This window comes from Leucoraja erinacea, chromosome 18 (genome assembly GCF_028641065.1).
Source record: "Leucoraja erinacea ecotype New England chromosome 18, Leri_hhj_1, whole genome shotgun sequence".
Classification (NCBI taxonomy): domain Eukaryota; kingdom Metazoa; phylum Chordata; class Chondrichthyes; order Rajiformes; family Rajidae; genus Leucoraja; species Leucoraja erinaceus.
Genome location: NC_073394.1, coordinates 31,462,802 through 31,487,584, shown reverse-complemented (window position 1 = coordinate 31,487,584; position 24,783 = coordinate 31,462,802). Strand labels below are relative to the sequence as shown.

At 39.9% G+C, this 24,783-nt stretch overlaps 1 protein-coding gene across 4 annotated transcripts in view; it reads left to right on the top strand.

The window, feature by feature from the left end:
• Positions 1-24,002, top strand: part of phf21aa (PHD finger protein 21Aa) — a 206,312-nt gene extending 182,310 nt beyond the window's left edge. For all 4 annotated transcript variants that reach the window (XM_055649736.1, XM_055649739.1, XM_055649737.1 and 1 more), the window contains one exon: positions 7,892-24,002. In XM_055649736.1, the coding sequence (XP_055505711.1) occupies positions 7,892-8,110 (219 nt within the window). In that variant the 3' untranslated portion in view covers positions 8,111-24,002. The remainder of the gene's footprint in view (positions 1-7,891) is intronic.
• The last annotated feature ends 781 nt before the right edge of the window (positions 24,003-24,783 follow it).

Genomic DNA, 24,783 nt, shown 5'->3' with positions numbered 1-24,783 from the left:
AGCGGTGTGGAATCACAGAAGACACAATAATTGAAATAAACATAGTAAAGAAAAGGAGAACTTAAATGACTGCAGCCTATATCCCTCCTGATGCTAATGCCAAGCTTGCAATGAAAGAGCTGCATACTGCCATTAGCAATCAACAGACGCACAACCCCGAGGCAGCCTTCATTGTTGCGGGTGACTTCAATCACTCCAACCTGAAGACTGTACTCCCCAAATTCCACCAACATGTCTCCTTCCCCACTAGAGTAGACAAGACACTGGACAAAGTCTACACCAACATGGCTGAAGCTTACAAAGCCATCCCCCTCCCCCACCTTGGTCAGTCTGATAATGTCTCATTGTCCCTGCTCCCTAAATACTCCCCACTCATCAGACGAGTTAAACCAACTGTGAGGACAGTTAAAGTCTGGTCGGAGGAAGCGGACTTCACTCTTCAGCAGTGTTTTGGAAACACTGACTGGAAGGCGTTTGCAGCCCAGGCCACCCTTGACTCCCACACGGACATTGATTCCTACACATCCTCTGTTCTGGACTTTATAAACTCCACCATCACCTCCCTCAAACAGGTGACCATATTCCCGAATCAGAAGCCATGGATGAACAGCGAGGTCAGGCTACTGCTGAAAGCACGGGACACCGCTTTCAGGTCAGGCGATGCTCGAGCCTACAGTTCATCCAGGGCTAACCTGAAGAGGGGCATCAGGAAGGCCAAGCACTGCCATAAGCTCAGGATTGAGGAGCACTTCAACAACAACTCCGACCCCCGACGCATGTGGCAAGGCATCCAGGCCATCACGGACTACAGACCCTCCAACATCACCCCCACATCCAGCGACGCCTCCTTCCTTGAGGAGCTTAATCACTTCTATGGCCGCTTCGACAGGGACAATCTAGAGACAGCCATCAAGGCTGTGCTACCTGCTGATCACCAACCTCTCACACTCACCCCCTACGACGTATACGTGGCACTGAGTAGGACTAATGCACGTAAAGCTGCTAGCCCTGACGGTATCCCCGGGCGCGTGCTCAGGGCCTGCGCTGCGCAGCTGACAGACGTCTGGACTGACATCTTCAACCTGTCACTTGCCCAAGCAGTTGTCCCCACTTGCCTTAAAACCACCTCCATCGTGCCAGTGCCAAAACACTCCACTGCGGCAAGCCTCAACGACTTCCGCCCAGTTGCACTTACCCCCATCATCACCAAGTGCTTCGAGAGGCTGGTCCTGGCACACCTCAAAAGCTGCCTACCCCCCACACTGGATCCCTATCAGTTTGCCTACCGCAAGAACAGGAGTACGGAGGATGCCATCTCAACGGCACTTCACTCCGCCCTCTCCCACCTCGACAACAGAGACACTTACGTAAGAATGCTCATCGATTACAGCTCAGCATTCAACACCATTATACCATCAAAACTGATCACCAAACTCGGTAACCTGGGCATCGACCCCTCCCTCTGCAACTGGATACTGGACTTTCTAACCAACAGACCCCAGTCTGTTAGGTTAGACAAGCACACCTCTTCAACCCTCACCCTGAACACAGGGCTGTGTGCTGAGCCCCCCTCCTTTACTCCCTCTTCACCTATGACTGCACACCTGTACATGGTACTAACACCATCATCAAGTATGCAGATGATACAACGGTGATTGGCCTCATCAGCAACAACGATGAGTTGGCCTACAGGGAGGAGGTCCAGCACTTAGCAGCATGGTGCGCTGACAACAACCTGGCCCTTAACTCCAAGAAGACCAAGGAGCTCATTGTAGACTTCAGGAAGTCCAGAGGCGGCACGCACACCTCCATCCACATTAACGGGACGGAGGTGGAACGTGTTTCTAGCTTCAGGTTCCTGGGAGTCAACATCTCCGATGACCTCTCTTGGACCCACAATACCTCAACTCTGATCAAGAAGGCTCACCAGCGTCTCTTCTTCCTGAGGAGACTGAAGAAGGTCCATCTGTCTCCTCAGATCCTGGTGAACTTCTACCGCTGCACCATCGAGAGCATCCTTACCAACTGCATCACAGTATGGTATGGCAACTGCTCTGTCTCCGACCGGAAGGCATTGCAGAGGGTGGTGAAAATTGCCCAACGCATCACTGGTTCCTCGCTCCCCTCCATTGAGTCTGTCCAAAGCAAGCGTTGTCTTCGGAGGGCGCTCGGCATCGCCAAGGACTGCTCTCACCCCAACCATGGACTGTTTACCCTCCTACCATCCGGGAGGCGCTACAGGTCTCTACGTTGCTGAACCAGCAGGTCGAGGAACAGCTTCTTCCCGGCGGCTGTCACTCTACTCAACAACGTACCTCGGTGACTGCCAATCACCACCCCCCCCCCCCCCCCCCCCCCCCCCCCCCCCCGGACACTTATTATTATTTATTCAAACCATTTGCTATGTCGCTCTTCCAGGGAGATGCTAAATGCATTTCGTTGTCTCTGTACTGTACACTGACAATGACAATTAAAATTGAATCTGAATCTGAGAACTTTAATACCAGTTGATCTCTATAATTGAGAGTGGAAGCAGAGGGCACGTAATCCCTCATCGTAACTCCTCATAAAATACAGAACAAACTTCGAACTGGTAAGTTCTCGTTTAATCTTACTATTTTATTTCGGAGTCACGTGAGTGACTACGTGAAGATTTTAAAGCTCTGTGATTTCAAACCATGTAACAGTTCATACTTCACTCGCTGCCGAAGTTATTCGAGGGAGGAAGTATGTTATCGTAATCAACCATGATCTGTTTGTAAAAACAATAATGGTGTTATTTAAACAATAACAAAGCAAAATGCTCCCCCGGGCTTAATTTATATATTTGCAGATTCTAATACTTTTTCTGCAAACGATACAGGTTCTGCCAGCGGCTTGTTATAAAAAGTTTTGGAACGTTTTTCTCCCTAGACCATCCCGCTGTAGCCAGGATGTGGTCCATAGGCACGTCCATCCTCTTAGCCGCCGATGTGGATGCTGCCCTGGTGGAGTGAGATTTGTACACGTTAGTATTTACTCCAGCAGCTCCCAGTACCTGCTTGAGCCATCTAGAGATAGTTTGGCTCGTCACCCGACCATGAGGTTTCTTGTGGCTGACCCATAAGGCTTTTCCTCTCCTTCGGGGATTTCTTGTTGTGTCGATGTAATTCAATAAGTGGGTCATAACACATAACCGTGGTTCAGGTGGGTATGCCCGGAATTCCATGACTGGACCTGATGTTCCTGGTCTGCTTTGTTTGACCAGCCCCTGAATGGTAAATGAGACATGGTCTGGTGTTATAATCATATTGTCCAATCGTAGTAGATGGAAGGACTGGACTCTTTGTGCTGAGACAAGTGCCATCAGCATGACCGTCTTCAGGGTTAGCTGTTGTAGGGTGAGGGACCTGGCTGGTGACCATCCCCTAAGGTATGTCAGGACCACACTGACATCCCAGATTTAGGTGTACCTACGTCTGGGGGATTAGAGTTGAATATGCCTCTCATGAGTTTGATCACCAGCGGTTGGGACCCTATGGCCTGTTGTCCTGGTGCCTGAATTAAGTAGGCTGACAGAGCACTTCTGGCTGTGTTAATGGTGCTGTAGCTGAGTCTGCATTGGTTAATGGTGCTGTAGCTGCATTGTGGTGAAGGCCTGCCAGGAACTCCAGTACATTGTTTATTGTAGTAGTTGAATATGTAGTTCCTGTATTCGAACACTATCTTTCCCACTTCTTGATGTTCGACAAGTAGTTCCATATTGCTTTGTAATTTCAGCAAATACTTTGGTTTAATATGTCTGCCACAGTATTTAGCTCACCTGGTAGGTAAGTTGCTGATAGTCAAATATGTTTGACAACATACCATTACCAAATTGTTAATCAAATTTGTCACATGATATCGATTTTATTCCGCCCATGTGTTTTGGCTTATATTTAGACCATTAGTCAATAATTTGTACTGCCATAGTTACCCCATCCAGGTAAATTTTAGGTGTCACCGAAGATCTTTATAATTGGGTACTGAATAGTATGCATCTTTTAAGTCGATGCCTACCATAAAGTAGCCTAAGGAAATCCACGTTTGGAAGTTACAAAGTTTTCCATTGAAGTGTGTATACCTGGTGAAAATATTCAAGTGGTTAAGTCAATGATGGTGCGACATTCACCATATTTTGGGTTTTTTGGTAAATTTAATACGGTTCCAAAGGTTCATATTTAGACTTCATTATGACCCTTTTGTATGTCTTCTCCAGTTCAGCTTGTCCCTCATGTTTCCTTTTTAGTGGGAGGGAAAAACCCCTTTGGGGTGCATGCTGAACTGGTGGCAAGTTTTCTTAATTCAATTTTTGTCCTTGAATACTTTTGGTATAACTACCAAGTGTGATAGTTCTTCATGCTTCCAAAACCAGGTGTGGCCCCCCCCCCCCCCCTCTGTTAGCACAAACCCTTCACCTTTTATGTGATGGTAGGAACGATACTCACCAACCTCCACTGTTGTTTAGTGGTGTGTTCATTTCTTGACATGATTTCCTTCGAGAGGTTGCGGATCGCATACTACCCTGCCCCTCTGGAATGAGCATGCGAAATGATAGCCGACGTCAGGGGTATCAATATTGCAAATTAAGATTTTGGGTTTTTAAATGCCCTGCTCAATGTACCCCCAACAATGGTAGGCACTTCGAGCAGATGTAATTTTGGGGAGGCGTGATAAAGTCCAACGCCTCATGACTACCTGTCTTGGAGAGGTTTTTAGAAAAGACAGGTAGTAAGCTGGCCGCCAGATTAGGCTGTAACGGCCATCTCGCTCGTGGTGTAGCCACGTAGCGGTATCTCGCACCCAGCAGCTCTTCCTGGTCCTGTACCTCAAGCATACTCCCGATGTTGTTCAGCCAGTGACCCCTCTTTTGACCAGCCCAGCCCTGGTCGCCACCGATCTCCTCTGATGAGGGCGATGGCCAGTGCTGTTAGTGCACTGGATCGGGAGTGTTTGTGCTCCCTTGGCGAGCTTGTCCCAGCCCCCGAGGCAAGTTTCGCTGGAGTTTTTTGCTCCATGACCTTTGTCTAAGGCTTGGAGACAGACACTTTCTCGCTCTCGGGCGGTAGTTTGAAGTGCCGGCTCTCTGAATGAGCCGGCCTGTCTGTCTTCTGTGTGTCTGTCTCCAGCCCGATGATTGGTCGCCAACTTTGCTCAAGCGGCTGCCTCTGCTGTTCTCGGGCGGCGAGTCTCCTTGTCGGAGTATGCAGGGATTACCGGCCGGTTTGTATGTTGATTTCCATCCAGTCCTCTGCTGTTGGTCAGGCAGCTCTAGCGGACTGGGCTTCGGCTCGGTACCCGGTACACAGCGTGTGCGGTCCAGGTGCCGCCTCTCGCCCCCTCCACTGATGGGACGCTCCTTCCCTGGAGTCGAACGGGGGCTGTTTTCCTCTGTGCTGCTTTGCTCTTTCCAGTTTTCCCCTGGTGCACAAAGAAGAGCAAGTTTGGCAATTCGAACCTGTGGGTAAGTACTTGCCTAACGGTCCGTTCTTTCAGCTTGTAGCGGGAGCGCCCACAATCCCGTTCGTCGCTGTTGCACTGCGTGAATGCTCATGTCGCGCATGCATGCTGGACGGGTTCTTCACATAGTCACTCACGTGACTCCGAAGTAAAATCACATTTTCGCCAATGAAATTTGGATTAAAGTCATCCTTTGAAGCAAGTTTATATGTAAAATAAACGACTTACCCTATGTTTTGTCCCCTACGTGAGATCCATCCCGTTGTAGGCGTTGACGGCGTTAGAAGTAGCTTTTTATTTTACTCCAGGGATTAAATTGTCCCGCGATTTAAAAAAAACAAAATTTCAGAGAACGGAAGTCGGAACGATTTTTCTGCAGCAGCTGAACAGCTTGAAAAAGTTTGACTCCGCAGGCAGGAGAAAACGGCATTTTAAATCTGCCCCCCTTCCCCCCCCCCCCCCCCCCAAGGCGCCAAAGTTGCGCACACGGCCAGTGGCAGAACTGCAGCGCCACTGAGGGTGAGTATTGTAACATCGCTAAGTTTAGTACATGAGAAAAAAATCTATTTACTCCATGCCACCAGCAACTTGGAACTGATAGGGAAAAAAAGGAGAGCTACTGGAGGAACACAGTAGGCAAGGAAGCATCAGTGGAGGTAATGGGACAGTTGATGTTTAAGGTGTAGATCCTTCATCTGGAACTGGTGGTATCTCATTAGATGCGTTGTTGCTTAGATAGATAGATGACATTTTGTGTCAGGACTGAAAGTTGGGGGGTGGGGGAGAAGAGCTGGAGGTGAGAAAAGGCTAGGACTGATCAGACTGCAGGTGAGAAAAGATCAGGCCCAATCTGTTGAAGACAGGAAAAGATAAGGCGAATCGGACAAGAAAATACATCACCTATCCTTTACCTCCAGAGATGCTGTGTGACCCGCTGAATCGCATAGTCATTACTGAGTTCTATGCTATCACCATTTTAGGGATTACTGCTGACCAGAAACATTGCCAGCTACATAAGTACTGTGGCTACAAAAGCTGGTCTAATGTTGGGAATTCTTTGACAACCTGACTCCCAAACCCTTTTTGCCAAACGCAAATCAGGATTCAAGTGGAATGTTATTCACTTGTCTGGATGAGAGCAATTGTAATAATACTCAAAGAGCTTGATTCTACCGACCAAATAACTTGCATGATTGGCACAGTGTCCCAAATAGCCAGTCTCTTCAGTGCTGGTGCTGCCGCCCTCAATACGGTGCGCTTGGTCGCTCACCCACCATCTGCCACTGTTACTTCCTGCTTTGTCTGCTCGACCATCACCACCTCTTGCTTCTCCCGTCCCTCTGTCCACTCGGCCTCTTCCCACCACCATCTCCACCGCCCCCAAAGTCGCCGACATATTCTACCTTGGAAGGGACTGCAGGTGAGAGGGGAGGGAGCCCCACGGTGACTGAGCGGGTCTTGTTGTTGGGAGCGGCCTGAAAAAGCAGTTCTTTGTTTCACTTACATACAATGATAATACCTTACTCGCTTATAACGGACAATCAGCAATAAGAGACATCATGAACCCCCCCCCCTCCTCCCTGCCATGCTCCGTTATAATGATGGTTTACTTTATTTTTTCATCGCTGGATTTAAATCCTGGTACTCCTTATCCAGCAGATGACTTCAACAGAAGAGCCACAGCAATTCAAGAAAGTAATTGGCACCTGAGCAAGAATAGTTCAGGATGAGCAATGTGTTGGCCTAGCCAATGATACCCTCATTGTAATTTTTAAAAATTATAGAGGTACTATATACAGAATGTAAAGAAACATGTAAGAGAATGTTTTTGGAATAGTCCTAAATGAAGATCAAAGTAATTATTTTAACTTTGAATGGAAGAATATATTCATAGACAGAGTAGGCTTTGAGTAACTTAATCATCTTTGCATCACTGACTTCTATTTCAGTCTGGATTTTTTGAAATGAACAATTTAGTTATCTGCCTGACTTTATTACAAAAATTTGAAGTAACGTCACCTCAACAACATTCTCTCTTACAACATCTTAAATGTCTGTATTTACCTGGCCTAACCAGCATCAAGGTGAATCTGCACTGGGTGTGCTGTATTCCAATCTTATCGTTTCTTCAAGGCGGATCTTAAGGATATACACAATATTCGGACTCGTTTTATTACCTTCTATATCTCTGTGGATAAATCAAGTAGTCCATAAGCTTTACTTGTGAACTTAGGATTCATACAATTGATTTACATTTGATAGCATGGGAGTTGTTGGTAAAAGAACAAAGGTGGACTCCAAACTATGGGAATTGGAAATTTAAAAAATACATGGGGAATGTAAATTGAATCAAATGCGTCTTTCAGTGCAACCCATAACTGACACACTAAAAGGGATTTTTCTTTTTCTTTAGAAATGTATGGAGACTAAGAATACATTGCTCGCTCGACAAAAGGATATGCAGTCCTCGTTGGAGAAAGTAAAACAGCTGATCCACCTGATCCAGGGTATACAGCTCACAAAAAATGCTACACCAACAGATGAGGCAGTCATCAACCCCACAGACTATATGAACTCTCCCACCATTGAACCTTCACCAGTGAACTGTGACAGTAATTTAGACACCAAGTAGCTGAAAGAAAGGGCTAGATACTGTAGAACTTATAAACCTTTCTGGGAACAAAATTGTGACAGGCTGTTCCTGACTTGCCAATTGAAAGATAATTCTGTGCTGGATTGTGTTCTTATAGATCCACATTGGGAGTGCCAGCTTGGTAAGAACCAGCGTCAAGCCAAGTGAAATACCAGTGTGTGCCTGCTGCCACCAGTTTGGTTTTTAGTTGTCTACTCTTCAGGGATACAGATAGAAAACAATCGTGATGACTTAATGAGCTGCCCTGGTCATGGAATGTGTTTTCATGATTTTCGAGTCCAGGACTACTTGAGCAGAATAACATATTTCATGCAATGCAACATGATAGGGGGAAATATAGTACAGGAAACAAAGGTTGAAAGGCACGAGAACATGATGGTCCTAATCACTGACTGTAACTGAAGTAGCAAAGGCTGAATCAGAAGTACAGAGAGACAGGTACATTGTGTTTTGGGCACAGCACAGAGTACAATGATATTCCTATTTTGTTTTTAAATGCAAAAAAACACAAATGGATATTTATTATTGGGAGGGTAGGTGATGGCACCAAAACCATGCATGGCTTATGATGAAGAGTGTTTCTTTTTAATTTTGTTTTAAAATGTCAGGTGGTTGTTAATTGTACAAATAGTTGTTTCGGTGTCTTAGGCACTGGAAAACAAAAGGTGGGCAGACTGAATTTGTCCTGAGATTTTTTTTTGGGGGGGGGTTGGGGTTTAAGCTTTGGGAAATATTCAGGTCTTCCTAGTGTTACCGAAATTAGATCAAGAAAATTGTTGAGTGCTTTTGTTTCCTAACGAGGTGATTTATAGTAAACAAAATGTTAGAAATTGAGCAGATATATATATATAAATGCAAATATATATTATATATGTGTACAAACACATACACACATGCATACACACTTGCATTCACACACATACATGAACAAGCACATATACACACATACATGCGCATTGATACATACAGACGCACACACACACACACACACACACATGCATACACACTGTCTCTATGTATGTAAAAAGAAAAAAAACATCTGTTATTATCTGAACTGCCAAATGCTATATTGAACCTGCAGGGAATGATCTTCAGTTTACTGGGGAATATACTGGAACAGTTTTACAGTTCTTACTATTTCCATCTTTAAGAAAAGTGGATTGAAGGTCACAGGTAATGAGATCAGTTTAAGTTAAATGGTCATAAGTCTTCAGTTGTGTAAAAAACAGGAAAAAGTCTGTTGTCTGTTGTGCAAGTACAGCCAGAATGGAAATTTATATTTGCATTAATATTTAATGTTGGTTGTACTTAATTTAACATATCAGGGTGTGCTTGCCTTTACCTTTTGGCACTAGGTGAAAATTCAGCCATTTATACTTATATTTGTAATTACTAACCAAACAACATGGCAGGTGGAAGAGACGATTAATGAAGAGTTTCTTCTGAACTAGCTATGTGAAGATTTGAGTTTTCCTGATTGCTGCCTGCCCACCCTGACAATGGTGCATGTACAGAACACATTTTTGGGGAGGAGGGGGAGGGAGGAATTTGCTTAAAGAGATAGTCAGTGATTTTCTGTCGTTACTTAGTATTGGTCTTTTACAAAGTTTTTAAACCCAATTCTGAACATTAGTCATATTAAAGATATTTTTTTCATTGAATTGATACTCATTGCAATTTATAAAAAAAACAACAGATAATCAAGAGAATCTATTTCAAAACCAAAAGATTTTTCTCAGATTTGATTTGCATCCAAATATTCAATGGAGAGGGCTGAGATACTAATTTAAATAAAAGAAAATTGTTGCAGAAGCATTTCTGGATGTATCCCAAAATCTTTATTTCTTTATTTCTCATCATCTTGACTCCCCTCAAAACTCCTGCATGTGAATAGATTCTACTCAGCCTGAGTAGTAAACATCTATGTTGCCTCTCTAGGATATTTCTTGTTCTACCAGTCTTAATGCAGATGTGAAAAAGTTGGAGACTGATCCTTAAATTAACGAAATGAAAATTTATAAATATGCTTCAAAATAACTTTGTATGCATAATGTAATTTGGAACTGCAGTGAGACGATTATGAAGCCAACAATCTTTACAACATTTTGTATCTGAACCTGGTCCAGCTTCAAAGAGACGTTATGACTTTTGCTTGGTGGGAAATGAAATATTATCAGAGTATATCTGCCTTCCCTTCCTATATCCCGATCATATTTAGTCCTTGATTTGCAATATACAACTACTTCTTATCAGTATACCTTTTGTATGCCACATGCAGCAATAAATAGCTGTCTGTGAGTTCAAAGCTATACATTGTTATGCTTTGCTGTCATTCAAAACAATATCTTTCAGTTTGCATTGTCCTTCAAAACCACTTGAGTTCATGATTTAAGCAGATCATTGTCACTAATTTGTGTTCCTTTGTTCATTCACTGCAGTAACCTAATTTCACAGCATCATTCAGAGACTTTCCAAAGTCTCTCACATGACTTTTTTGTTAAAACGGAGTCATACTGGATGCAGAGTTTGCTGACTGGTGCTAGTTTAGGCACACAATAGTATTTGGCACCACTAAGATAGGGAGGGAAAAGCAACTCAAATAAAACATTTCTCAATTATTTCACTTGGGAAGCAATAAGTTGTTATCATTTGAAACAAATAGCCTTCTTGGCTGCACACTCGTGAAGTCCTCCACACTCATCTTCTGCCAGCTTGGACAACTAGATCTTAATGGTACTGTATAACACGATACAAGGGATATCATTGGTAAAGGAGGCTGTTAATTATCAGATCAAAAGTAAAGCTGGCTGCAAAATAAGAACCCTTATAGACAATCACTTGTAACCTTCAAAAATATTCATTCTTCGGAGTAATCATTTGTATTTGTGAACATGACAATATCAATTTAAGTACTTGATATCACCACAAATATAGTTTTGGTGTATTAGTATCTTCAAGACAAAATGATTTCCTTTTAACTGAACTCGTGAAATGAAATTTAAACTTGAAGTAATCGCAACAACTACATTAATGTAAGATAATTAAAAGATAAAATAATCCTCCTTCCCGACTCCCATCTTCCCTCATAATATCGCCACTGAATAATGCATATCAATTTATTACACCTTTGGTCACTCAAGAATAGGGATAGTATTAGCCATGCCAAAAATATTTTCATGAGGCTAAATGATACTACTTTTGAAACGGGGTAACGAAAAGACATTGGAACAGTTCAGTGCAAAAAATCTGGGGGAATGTTTGTGGATCATCAAGCAAGCAACTTAGATATAAATCCCTACATTAGATCAAAGGGTTTTCCGGTAACATTAATATTGATCATCAATCTTCAGTCAAGACCAGTATGGCATTTATGAATTATATAAGCATGTATTTGCAGAATTTAATATGTCCTTGTGCTGATGTAAAACAAATTGAAATGGATCCAGAACATCTTGAGGATTTCAATTCTTGTATAGTCATGTATTTTGAATAGCTGTTTGCCAGAATTAGGTTTACCAGATCGATTAGTCACATGTAGTCAACAGACATGAGCACAAGGATCACCCACAAATATTGTGAAAGACTGCAAATTTACATTCAATCAGTTCACAAACATTTGTCAATTTGAGGTTCATACAGAGACATAGGAAAATAGGGTTAATGTTTGGGTCTAGGAACATTTTGTCAAAGCCATTTTTACTTTGCAGTAGGTAACATGAAATGAGAAGAATAGTCCTACAAGTAGGTGAAATGGACGAAATAAATGTTGAGGTTGTAGAGGATGTCTGAGCTTGTATAATAAATGTGAGTGGAGTCTATCACCTGAAGTTAAGAAAATCAAGCACAAATCAGTTATACACTACTTGGTAAGCAATGGTTGGAAATTGATATTAAACAAACCTTGAACCTTGAAAGTAAATGTAATGAAAATCACCACAGAGAAAGACCAAGGTTACCAGAGCAACATTTTATATGAAGGATATGATTTGAGTTAAAAGAAAGTTATTCAATATAAAAAGTGGTGATAAGAAAAATGTTTACTCAAATAGGAAAAATATTAACTCATTCCCCTTTAAATGAACATTTCCAACATTTACTTGTTTTATTTCAAATTTCTAACATATATTTGGATTTTATAAATCCACATCATCTGCATATGGATGCTGTAAGACAACATAAATGTCCGTTCATATTCGCTTCATGTCTGATTTAAAACCTTATCCCCACAGGATGTTTTGCTGGAATGGGGGAAATGATCTTGAATGAGTGTAATGAGCATATTTGTAGCTGAAAGTAATTTGCTCATTTCCGCGTGTGTTGTGGGCATAAGCCACAGCATGCTCCTCAAGCAAATATGCTGACATTTGATGGTCATAGTGCTTTTATGTGAGTGTGATGTTTAATACTGTTTAGCAGTTCAACAAAAAACATTTTTTTAAATCCTATGTAGCACAGGTTTCATTCTTGTGTGATTATTTGAAATAGTGAATGAATTTTGTTCCAGAGCATCACTACTCATTTAGCTAATGGATTTCAAGGTTACTTCCACATTATTCTTTGATTTCATTGGTATACTAGTTCTTCCAACAGCTGACCATGATACATTCCTGCAATGCACTGATCCATTGCAACAAACATGCATTGTTTTCTAATTTAAGCAAATTGAGAATATGATCAAATTATTTAGTGTGGGTTGCCCTACAAAAGTAACAAATAACTTGTGTGGTTGCTGTGTAAAAGCCCTGTCCCACGGTACGAGTTCATTCCAAGAGCTCTCCCGAGTTAAAAACAAATCAAACTCATGGTAAGCACGGAGAATGAACGTAGGGTACAATCGGAGCTCGGGGACGTCTCTTAGCGCTAACGGCAGGTACTCGGGAAGACTCGCTAACGGCAGGTAAGCACGGGAAGACTCGTGAAGATTTTTCAACATGATGAAAAATGTCCATGAGAGCCCTGAGCACTGACGAGTGGCCATTACCCTAAATCTCCGAGTTCGAATCAGGGCAAACTCGGGAGAACTCTTGGAATGAACTCGTACCTTGGGACAGGGCTTTAATACTTAGGAATTATTTTGAAATTAATGTTTGCCCCATGTTTTGTGAATGTGACATTATCAGGTCATTTTGTCGGCCGTAATCTAGAACATCTAAATATAATGTGAATTTCTTTTATAAAAATGCATTTAAGGCCACCTGGCGTAGACTTGGCTTCTTGAGTAGAACCTGCACATAATGTAACTAAGTTTTGACACTTGGGGAAGTTAATCTGCAATAAACCCAGTTGTCTGTATCTTTCTCCATTGCCCCATCCAAAGAATGCATGGATGTATTTGCTCATTGTCCCAAAGAGTCTACTTTGTGATGATAGGTTATATCTCTCACACTGTAACAAGCAAGTATGTTGTCCTGAGCACTTGGCCAAAGCTACCAATAGTTTGAAGAAGGGTCTTGACCCAAAACCTCACCCAAAATCTTCTCTCCAGAGATGCTGCCTGCCCTGCTGAGTTACTCCAGCTTTTTGTGTCTACGGTTTAAACCAGCATCTGCAGCCGGTTCCTACACATTTGTGTCTATCTACCAATAGTTTTGCAGGAGTTGAAAATTATTGGGTGGTTAATGATCGTTATTGTCTATCAGCTTTTTGTAAGTTATCGTAAGTTTTTAACAAGGAGATCATACAGAACCATATGTTCCATTTAGAAACCAGTACACCTGCTGATCTCCAGGATTTGCTGACTACATTATAATCCACCAAATCTATATCCCATTGCATCCATGCTCCATTAGGCAAATATGTAGGTGAGATTATTTGTCTTACCCATCTTTTAATTCAATATTTAAATTTCACATCTCAACATGTTTTTTACCAAGTTGGTCAGTGCTGGTGCTCTTTCTCTAAGATACCTCCCTCCCACCTAATATTATCATACTTTCTCAGCATTTCTTTCTAAACCATTCTCCATAAAGCACTTTGCTAATTTTGCCTTAAATGTATCACTGCTATTAACTCCATGTGGTAGCAAATTCCACATTTTAATTACACTATTATTAAAATATTCAAAAGAAAGCTTTTTAAAATTCTAATAATTTTTATGTTGTCATTAGTCTGGAATATTTTCACTAATTAAATCATTTTCTCCCCATCTATCAAACTCCTTCAAAACTCAAAATATGTTTTTTGGGTCATACTTCACCCCCATCGTGAAATGTCCCCAATACTTTGCAATACTTTCTGTTGCTTTAAACCATAATTTCTGTGAGCATTTTTGTAAATCTCTTTTGTGTTTTTACTGGTGTCTCCAATTTGTGAAATGGAAATCAGGCCTGTACAGGATTTTCCACGTGTAATAAAACACATTCTAAAACATTATTCGCATAGCAGTGACAAACTATTCAATATTCAGTGCCCTCCATAATGTTTGGGCCAAAGACCCATCATTTATTTATTTGCCTCTGTACTCCACAATTTGATATTTGTAATAGGAAAAAAAATCACGTGGTTTAAGTGCACGTTGTCAGATTTTAATAAAGGCCATTTTTATACATTTTGGTTTCACCATGTAGAAATGACAACAGTTTATAAATAGTCCCCCCATTTCAGGGCACCATAATGTTTGGGACACAGCAATGTCATGTAAATGAAAGTAGTCATGTTTAGTATTTTGTTGCATATCCTTTGCATGCAATGACTGCTTGACGTCTGCAATTCATGGACATCACCAGTTGCTGGGTGTCTTCTGGTGTTAGGCACTTTCCTTAATTACTTTTGCTTAACACTATCTATCATTCTGTAAAATGATTCAAAATTGAAAGCCTCATTAATTCTCATAACAATCCTATAACTAATTGTGTAAATATTTGAATCACAGTCCTTGGCCTCATTTTTTCTAATGTCATGGATGGAGGCCCTTCATTCTTTGGATTCTATGCCAACTCTCAGAGCATTCCAACAGAACCAATCCCTGTATATTTCCTGTGATATACTTTCCCCCGTGACCATTGACACCCTTCTGATTCTTTTACCAGCCACCTTGCAGGTATTCAAGGAAAAAATGTGTACTTTACAAATGTATATTTATTTAATAAATATCTACCAAGTGAAATAATAATATTGATGGGGAAACGTTTGCACCTTGCCTCCGCAACATTGTAACCAAAAACATAAATGTTCAAGAACTCATGCAAACACTGAACAAATGAATATGAGATCACTTCCCTAACCACTGTTGAGTCTATGCTGCTAATGTATAGTACAGCACTGAAGTAGAACAATTTGCTGTTCGACTTGCTTGCCAGCAGCATGTTCCATTGGAAATTATTGTAATGTTAATCCTAAACATGAAAGAACAGGCTTTTAAAAATACCAGATATTTGGTTTTCTCGCATTTCATGCATTCCATATCTTTCAAGCTGAATGCAATAGATTATCTTTAATCTCAATAGTGCACCTAAAGTGGAACAGTTGCTGTAACTACTGGTTGTAGAGTTACATGGCCGTCATCTCTCTTGTCCCTTGTGCCCTCAGGATCCTAATCATCCAACATTGTTTTTCCTGTGATGCTCTCCTGGTCAAGCAATCCGCCAAAAGCCCTTATTCACGAGGGAAGTATATAAAGAATGAGCACAAAATAGGACCATGGTACCACAAACAACCTTTGTGGAGGTGGGATAAAAGAGATACATATCTATTACAAATTAGTGATAAGGTGCATGGAGTTGAATATATATTTTTACTGGAAATCCTTTCACTTTAAATGTATTTTTCAGTTAGTAAATTTCTCTTGTGGCACCCCAGTTAATATAAATTGGAATGAATTGCAAACATCTCTAGGGATAAACTTTGTGAGGAATACTTTTGAAGTGTAGTTTAAGTTCATTCTCTGAGGTCACAAGTAAGATGTAATTGCCCACAATTATAGTTTATGGTGAAGGAATGGCCCAGGAGATGGGTACCGTTCTTGAGAGCAGGATAAACTGTGGGATTTGTGGTTCTAGTAGTTGCCTCTTCTTCCCAGTATCAGTGTGCTGACCCTCACTGTCTCAGCTCTTTCATAGGCAAGTTGCAGCTGCAAGGGAGAATAGATATTTACTCCTTAAATACTGAACTTGTATTTGGCGTTGTAATAAAAATATGTATCTACAAGGTTAAAATTAATGGATAAAATGTGCCCGTTTTCTTGCACTGACACTGGAGGTTGAAATGTGACTTTCTCTACTAACAAAAAAAAAATCCGTCAGTGGTACGTGAGACAATTGCTAATAGCTCTCAGCTGAGCCCATCTCAAATATTATTGTCACTTTAGAAAAAGCAACATTATTTTTTTATTTTGTGGGAACATTGATGCCATTCTTCTAATCCTGGTTCAAAACTCATAAACAGGCAAAACAAAGACTTTACATAGACATTTTGGCAAAGTCAGCCTGACCAAAACAAATTTGGCAAGTCGTGTCTGGAGTGCACCATACCCCTAAATCAGCTCTGAACAGACCTAGGTGGATATAGTTCTCTTAGGATTGGAATATTTGATCTGTGGAACAACCCCTACCCAAATCTGTATTACCTATGCAGATAGGCAGTGGAAGGTTTTACCAATAACCTGTGCTGGTAATTTGCATTGTTGAAGACTGGAATGAAGTAAGGTATGTGGGTGAGTCAGGATTAAGTGTAATATATTAAAACATAATGTGGATAACAGTAGATTGAGACCACAAAAAACTATTTGGATTGTTTCACATGGTGTTACAATGATAATCAACAGGAGTTCCCTGACTGACAAGTTCCCTGTTTTTTTAATGAAATCTTGAGGCACCTGCACACATTCTAAAAGGGTTTTCAGGAAACTAGTTCAAGCTCGTATATTAAAGTTCCATCTTGTACAATGTCCATAGTTTAAAAGTACATTTGGGGAATTGGGGACTATTTTTGCAATAATTCCTCAGCAAAGCTCCAACAAAATTAGCAAAAATAGACTGTAAAAATGTATGTATTTGTGGTTGTTCAAGTTTGGGAGCTTTACATTGTTTTGACATCAACACTGATGTTAGACACACGCACTCTGCCTGTGTGTGTGAAACTTCAAACACAGAGAAAAATATGAACATTTCTATAACTTTAGTGCAGTTTGCTGAATTATAAAAACGTTCGTAAAGAAAGTGTTCGGCTCAGTTTATGTAAACCTCTATTAACCTTCTAATGAGTGGTATTACGGGATTTGTATAGTGTGTATATATAAACAAACCTAAGATACTTACATATTCTTTTGGGTCCATTCTCAATATGCTGCTTTCCTGAGTTGCTTCATTCCTGCCCGCCTGTTGATCCACTTCTGAGCTCATGGAATGGAATCCAAGCACCAGGACAGGACTCAAACTGAAAACATTGGGCAGGGTGGGATTTGGGGGGTAGTTCAGTTAAATGTAGATTATGATTATCATACAATGAAATAGCAAAGTGAGTAGATGAAAATGAAAAACAACTGCAGATGCTTGAAATCTGAAATAAAATCAAAAAACTCAGGTAGTCGTACCTCAGTATTTCCAGCATTTTCTGCTTTAATGACATGGTCAATTACGTTTTGTTAATTTAGCAGGTGATAGGAAGTAATTATTATATTGAAGGCAAAACGCAAATATTCAATCATGTTTGTCCAGTACTACTTACAATTCAGAGGTCGAATATTTATGAGTGCCCTGCATTTTATGTCTGCTGTAATTTTAACATCGAGAGGCAGTTGTAACTAGTAGATTACAAGCTCGTGCAATTTTTTTTTTAAAAACCCTTAAGATGAGCATCAATAAATTGCCCCCATTTGCCATGGCTTGTGCCATCTAGTCTTGATGATTTCCTGAAACTTTTATTTCCAAGGAAAGCTTAAAGACATTATTCTAACTCCATTTAATCTGAATGGGGCACAAAACAAGATTGTGCTGTTCTTGTTGCTTTGGCCTTATTGGCAACAAGCAAAACCAGAGATAGAGTTAAACCCAGAAATTTGAACACTCGTGGGCTGATTGGGAATGTTCCAGTTACGTGAATACTTCTGAGTTGCCCTGGGATCCTGATGCTGATCATTATCTAGTAGCTATGAAGGTTAGGTGAGGAATGGGATTCCTTTTTACAATAGATTGTCTAGACACTCATTGTCTAGCCTTGGACTTGAAATCATTCCCTGAGAAAAACACTGCTTCCTGTAAATTGTGACTAACTTTGGAAAATAACAACTCTTCTCGTTTCTCTTACAAAGCTGGATTTTAATTATGCAAAATGTCCAATGTCTCTTCACTTTGCCTACACATTACCGAGCCTCAGAAAACTGTGATGTTGCATCAGATTTATTTTAGAATCTCTGATCTGAGAGATACGTTTATTTCTGACGGTGTTTATATCCTCTGAAGCTAGTACCACATAGAACTATTACTGGATCAGTCCAACAAACCATGTTACACATCTGCATAATCATCTGCTGCTCATGTCAGATTTTAGCAGAGAAATATGTGATTGTGTCCCTACTATTAAACTGGAATATGCAAATCAATCTCTTCATTAAGGATAAGGGAATAAAGGTGAGTGTTGGCCTAGCACACTGCCTGTGTAATATATTTTTAAACTTAAATAACAAGAACCCTGTTAAATTCATCATGTTAATTATAATTTTAAAGATAATACTTTAGTAAAGTTAGAGGAATATGAAGTAACATGGCTCATTGTTACAAATGAGCTATCTTTAATTGATGTTATCACTAACGTTTTAGTTTAAAAAAACATCATAAAGTTGTTTGGCCTTTTAGATTTCATTGACAGAAATTCAAATACTTAATACAGATCAATTTATTTATTTTTTTCTTGCAAAGCCTTGCGTCATAATTCATTACAGTCTAAGAATGAACTATGCTGCTTCAATTTTAGGATTTTCAATTGGATTAAATTATCATCCAGTTGTAGAGTTTGATTGGAATTAACTCTCGTCTCTAAAAATGTTGAACAATCTTGTCTTCATTTTAAGGATGCATTGCAACCAACGGTAATGTCCTAAAGAAAGAGCGGCACAGTGGTGCAGCTGGTAGATGCTCCCTCACAGTGCTAGAGACTCCGGATCGATCCTCAACTTGGGTATTGTATGTGCGAAGTTTGCATGTTCTCCCTGTGACTGTATGGGTTTCTCCGAGTGCTCTGATTTCCCCCCACATCTCAAAGATGTGCAGGGTTGTATAACCTTTGGCTACTATAAATTGCCCCAAGTGTGTAGGGAGTGGATACGAAAGTGGGATAACACAGAATTAGCAATTTTGCGATGGTAAACATTTTGAATGAAGGATGTGAAAATGAGCTTCGAGAAATTCTGCCATCTGCCCTAAACGTTCCACTCTCGTATACCTCCTCTTTCACATAGTTTGGCTAAGGAGATCTTTGCTTTCTGTCCTGAATTCAGGAAAGCCACAAGTGGTTGTTGGTACAAGATTATTTCTGACTAATATTTTTAATTCATTCATATATAACTTTTTCAGGATCAGTATCATTCTATATTTCATCATGTGCAGAATGGTGTGGAACATTTACATGTCAAGCATTTTCTAGGCCTTCATTTTTATGCTCTGGTTGTTGCCTCAGAGCCTAAGACAGGTAACTGGCCTATTACCAATCTCACTGGCTGGCTGGAAGATGCAATATCCCGACTCCCTCCAACCTAATTAATAAAGAATAAAATGTTTTCCCTTCACTAATTCCTCCTCCCCAATCTCCAACCTCATCCCCTTTAATTCCTCTTGCCATTTCATTCTGCACAAGTAGGAGGCACAACTGGTCTATCCTTAATTTTAATTTTGCTAAAGATCCTAACGAAAATTACACCTACCAAACACACAGAACGGTTTGCCATTCCAGGTGGGTGGTTTAGTCCACTTTCCAAAGATTCTTTGACATGTGATGTGACTAATAGTGGGGAGCAGGAACAGGAAATGGAGAAATATGTGCAACTTCTTCCCATGAAGTTATGGATAATTTTGCTGCGAAATGAGAACTGTATCATCAATGAACAAATTGATTCTGTCCAATTGTGCCCATGATAAACACCTGGAACCAGTTTTCATCATTGCTGGCTTCAGATGACCTTTTGACAGACTTTGTCCGATGTAAGCCATGTGCCTGGATCAGTAATCTGCTCTAGCTAAGGGCTCTTCATACCATTGACTGCAGGTATAGCCTTAAAAGGAAACTTACGGGACATCAAGCCTACATTGATGTCTCATTTTGAGTGTTAGTCTCATTACCATAAATTCTTTTGTAAAAAACAGAAAATGCAAGTCACTGAAATTTGAACTGGTATGTGAATCTCCATTATTTAGAGAACTAGGAGCAGTAATAAAAATATAATTATGCAATTAATTTCATAACAGTAGTTGTTACTTTTATTAACTGTACTTTTAATACTGTTTTATTTATCTTATCCGTAGTATGATATTTAGATACTTCTGTGACATCACTACATGAATTGGCATTATGCGTGGTTTTTAACTGAAGTATTCAGGAGGTCTTCAACCTGAATGTAGAAATGAATAGTTCTGCAGTCATGATGTGATCTTCTAGTATTAGAAGCACTGTGGTTACATCTGTGAGATCCCACTCAAACATACTAATTTTTAATGATTCATTCCACTTGGCAGAATTCTGGCAGTTGTCAGGTCACCAGACATATAACAGATGGACGCAAAAAGCTGGAGTATCTCAGCGGGTCAGACAGCTTCGCTGGAGAAAGGGAATGGGTGACGTTTCGGGTCGACACCCTTCTTCAGACCAGAAACGTCACCTATTCCTTTTCTCCAGAGATGGTGTCTGAGGATCGCTGAGTTACTCCAGCTTTTTGTTTCTATCTTCGGTTTAAACCAGCATCTGCAGTTTCTTCCTGTACATACCACAGATCCTGTGATGTAGCATAACATGGCGTATTGGGAGGCAGGAGAGTCTGTGATTCCTGCCTGTCTTTTTGCCTGATGCAGAGCAGAGGGAGATATTGTGCTGAGGTGATATTATTAACCTGTTCATTCATCAAGAACCAAAGTGAAAACATCCAGTCCTTGTTTGCTGAACTCACTTGATGCAGATTTGGGTACGGTGTGATACCAGTGGAAGTTCTCTGGCAGAAAAATAACACTGGATACTGTTCCACTTAAGCAGTATTTTAAAGGATACAATGTGACTTTTTTTTTACTTGTAGAAAAAGTTTTAAAAGCTGATAGCACACAGAGCCAACTGTGTTAATGGCTAATGCTCTGAAAAGTCAATGGTGTTACCAAAGTGAACGTGAATAAAACATTGTGTTCCTCATGTGTGTGTTTGAGCTTGGCAGGACAGAAATCAGTACTGCACTGAGTGAAATCAATAGTATATTATATGTGAATGACTGTTATTGTCAGAGATCTAGGTACATTGTCGCATTGCCTGCTCCGTACTTATTGATAATCTTAAATTTGTAAACATAGAGTGTGAATGTGGCAGCAAGTGAAGTTCTATAGACTGGAATTGAGATGAAACCAACATCAGTATTACATCTATTTACTATAAAGAGTGAGAAGAAAGCAAAATATACATTTTTCCAATTTAAATTATGTTGGTATTAGGTATTTTTCCATCCACGTTTGATAAGATTATGTTTAATGGGAGGACATTTAATTTGGCTTCTGTTGGCATTCAGCTTCTGATTTGTGCAGCCTGAAACAACCTCACCAGGGCTCTCTGTAGATTCTGAAATCAACATAAGGCTTTGCAATTTAACTGAAAAGAAAATGTTTTCAAAATCATCCTTGCAGTTTTTCCTCATCTTTGTGGTTCTCTAAACTACTAAATTAAATCTGAAAGGTTATATTTTTATGGTCAGTTGGAGTTACTTTTCACCATCGTTTTTCCTGTTTGAACTTATTTAGAATAAAATCGATACAAAAAAGTAATTCCCAACCTGCAGAACAATTGAACAAATACTTCAATAAACTAACTAACCTAACTATCACCACAGTCCACAACTTCATTAAACACAAAAACTCCTGCATTTCGTTTGCTTCCGATGCTGAATTTATTAAGGATAATGTTCCACAATTGCTATCTCTCTGCATGAACTGGGGGATGCTGATCTTATACATATAAACTTGATAGTATATGCATATATACTGGAGCAACCTTTATCCAGGAAAACAAGCCTGATCAAAATGTGTACATTTTTCATGACAATGGAAACACAAACCATGATTTTTTTTCTCGCATTCTTCCTATCAAATGTGTATTTTAATACACCAATCTGGAATTAGCTCATTCAACCCAACCTGAACTCCTGGCTTTTGGGCATATTCCAGGATTTGATCATTGACCTGGTCTCTGGTGGCAGTGGGCTGCGAGAGGGAAAACATGCTTTATGGAACATTTGTTTGGATAACTAAAAATATTGATAGTGACCTTAACTAATGTGACAATCCATCCTGTTTTCTAAACCAAACAGCCAACTAATTGTCTTTGTTGTAATAAGGGACCCTAGTGATCCCTGAATGAAAAATAAATTTGCATGAATTGAGATTTTTGTTTAAACTTATTTGGCAGAGTGTCAATACCTTCTCAACAAAATGTCACATTGGGTGAATTAATATTTAATTATGGAGGTTTCAAACGATGGTAGGAATCGCTGGCAGCATTTTTAAGAGTTGATTATCCTTCAAGCGGCAGATTGAGAAATGATTTTATGGATAGCAATCCCCGACAAAGGGTATTAACTGTTTACATTGTGTTTGTTTAAAAACAAAGTCTCTTACCTCATGCACAGTACTTTTGCATTATTGTGTTAATATAGAGGGGGAAAAGTAATCAAAATGAAACAGGAAAACAATACGAGCAAAAATGATTGTTTATTTGCCCGATGCTTCCAGATTTAATGCAGATAATTAAACAAAGTGTCACCACATAATAGTCTATGAGGGCAAAGCAAACACTACAACTGTTTGAATGTGCTGCAGTTTGTGTAAAATATCATTACACTGGTTCAATATCAGTGTTTTATTTTATTGTAAGATAGTGGTGTTGAGTTTTTTTTGAAATTGTATAGGTTATTTCCCCCCCCCCCCCCCCCCCAAGTTGGTTTGATAGAAAACTGCAAACTCAACAGGCTTTTTTATTGTAAATGTTTTTTAATATTGTTTGTCCAAGATCCTGTGCTAAATAATTTTCATTCTAGCAGTTTAAAAGTTTTATTTACTCACTTCTCCCCTTGGTTTCAAAGCCATTGTGATTTTTAATTTGTGATGTATCTAGATATTAGCTGTACTTAAAAACAAAAAAGGACAAAATTCTTGATGCATCTGAAATCTTTTGGAACAATGTATTTATTTTATTCTTTGCTAAGTAAAGATTGTACACAATGCTTTTTGGACTGTTTTGACCATGTCTTTTTGTATGATGCAAGTCTGAACCAGCAGAAATATTTTTTAGGATGACAAATTCTGGTTTGTTTCTTTTTTCATGTTTTTTTTTCCTGAGGAAATGGTGGCCAAAATAAATTTTACTGGAAATTACAATCCAGCACAGCTTCGGCACCTTTGTTTACAATTGTAATTGCTTCCCCCACTACTGTGCTGACGGTGGGATTACACCTCAGGTTTTCTACTGTGCACTAGGAATATTGAAAGGATGGTGAATGTTCCACAAAAAAATAGTAGCCTCATTTCCTATTCCTGGATTTTGTGGTTCAAATGCAAACTACGTTTGTGTTCAGTCAAGTCAATATGGATAGTCTCCTGTGCTGCTAGCATTTTCATTTATGTAGCCTTTCCACTGCTTTTGAGTTGTTGATTCTTCTCTTCCAAAATTTTTTAGCAATGATGTGGAATTGAATAGTTCTCTCAAAGAATAAGATGGACAGTGATAGAATGGAGTGATTGGCCTTCTGGGTTTATGTTTTCATAATTCTGTTATTTTGAATTCCTTAACTTTTGACATACTCACCGTTTTCTTTTCTGCTTGTCTTATGTGCAGTTTGATTTGAGCATTTAATTTGCAGCGTATATGGTAGAATTTGAGGTATCTGCAAGTTTTTCCAATGCAATACAGGTTGGTTGCAACACTGGCACAGAAATGCTTCCATCGAGCATTGATGCTTTCTGATGGCACAACTCCAAAACATATATACTGCTGACTCCAGGAAAGTAGTGGTTAGTGTAGTTTTAGCAATTGCCAACAGGAGCATTTGAGGAGGTTTAATGTTAAGTATGAGGCAGTTTAATCATACAGGGAACAGATTGCTCGCTCTCTCTTTGTAGATATACCTAAATTCTATATCCATAAATTTCTGATCTAAACAACAATCCAGAGTTTGAGCCTGTCAGCTGCTTAAAGCAATACTCTACCTTGGTTTCTAATTTCAGTTCTATGGTTAGACCAGAGGTGGGTGGAGAATGATTTGTGTATAAATAAGTCACAAAAGCACAATCATTAGATCCACTACCCAAGCCTCAGTGACTCTCCACTGGCAAGTATACTGCCACATAGCAGATCGCTTTGCAATGTTACTTTAAGCTGATTCCTTCTCAATGTTGTTTAATTTAATGGAGTTTAAAAAAAAACCATGTGCAACTGGCTCTTCGATCAGATGCAAAAAACCTGCAAAGTTTATTTACATG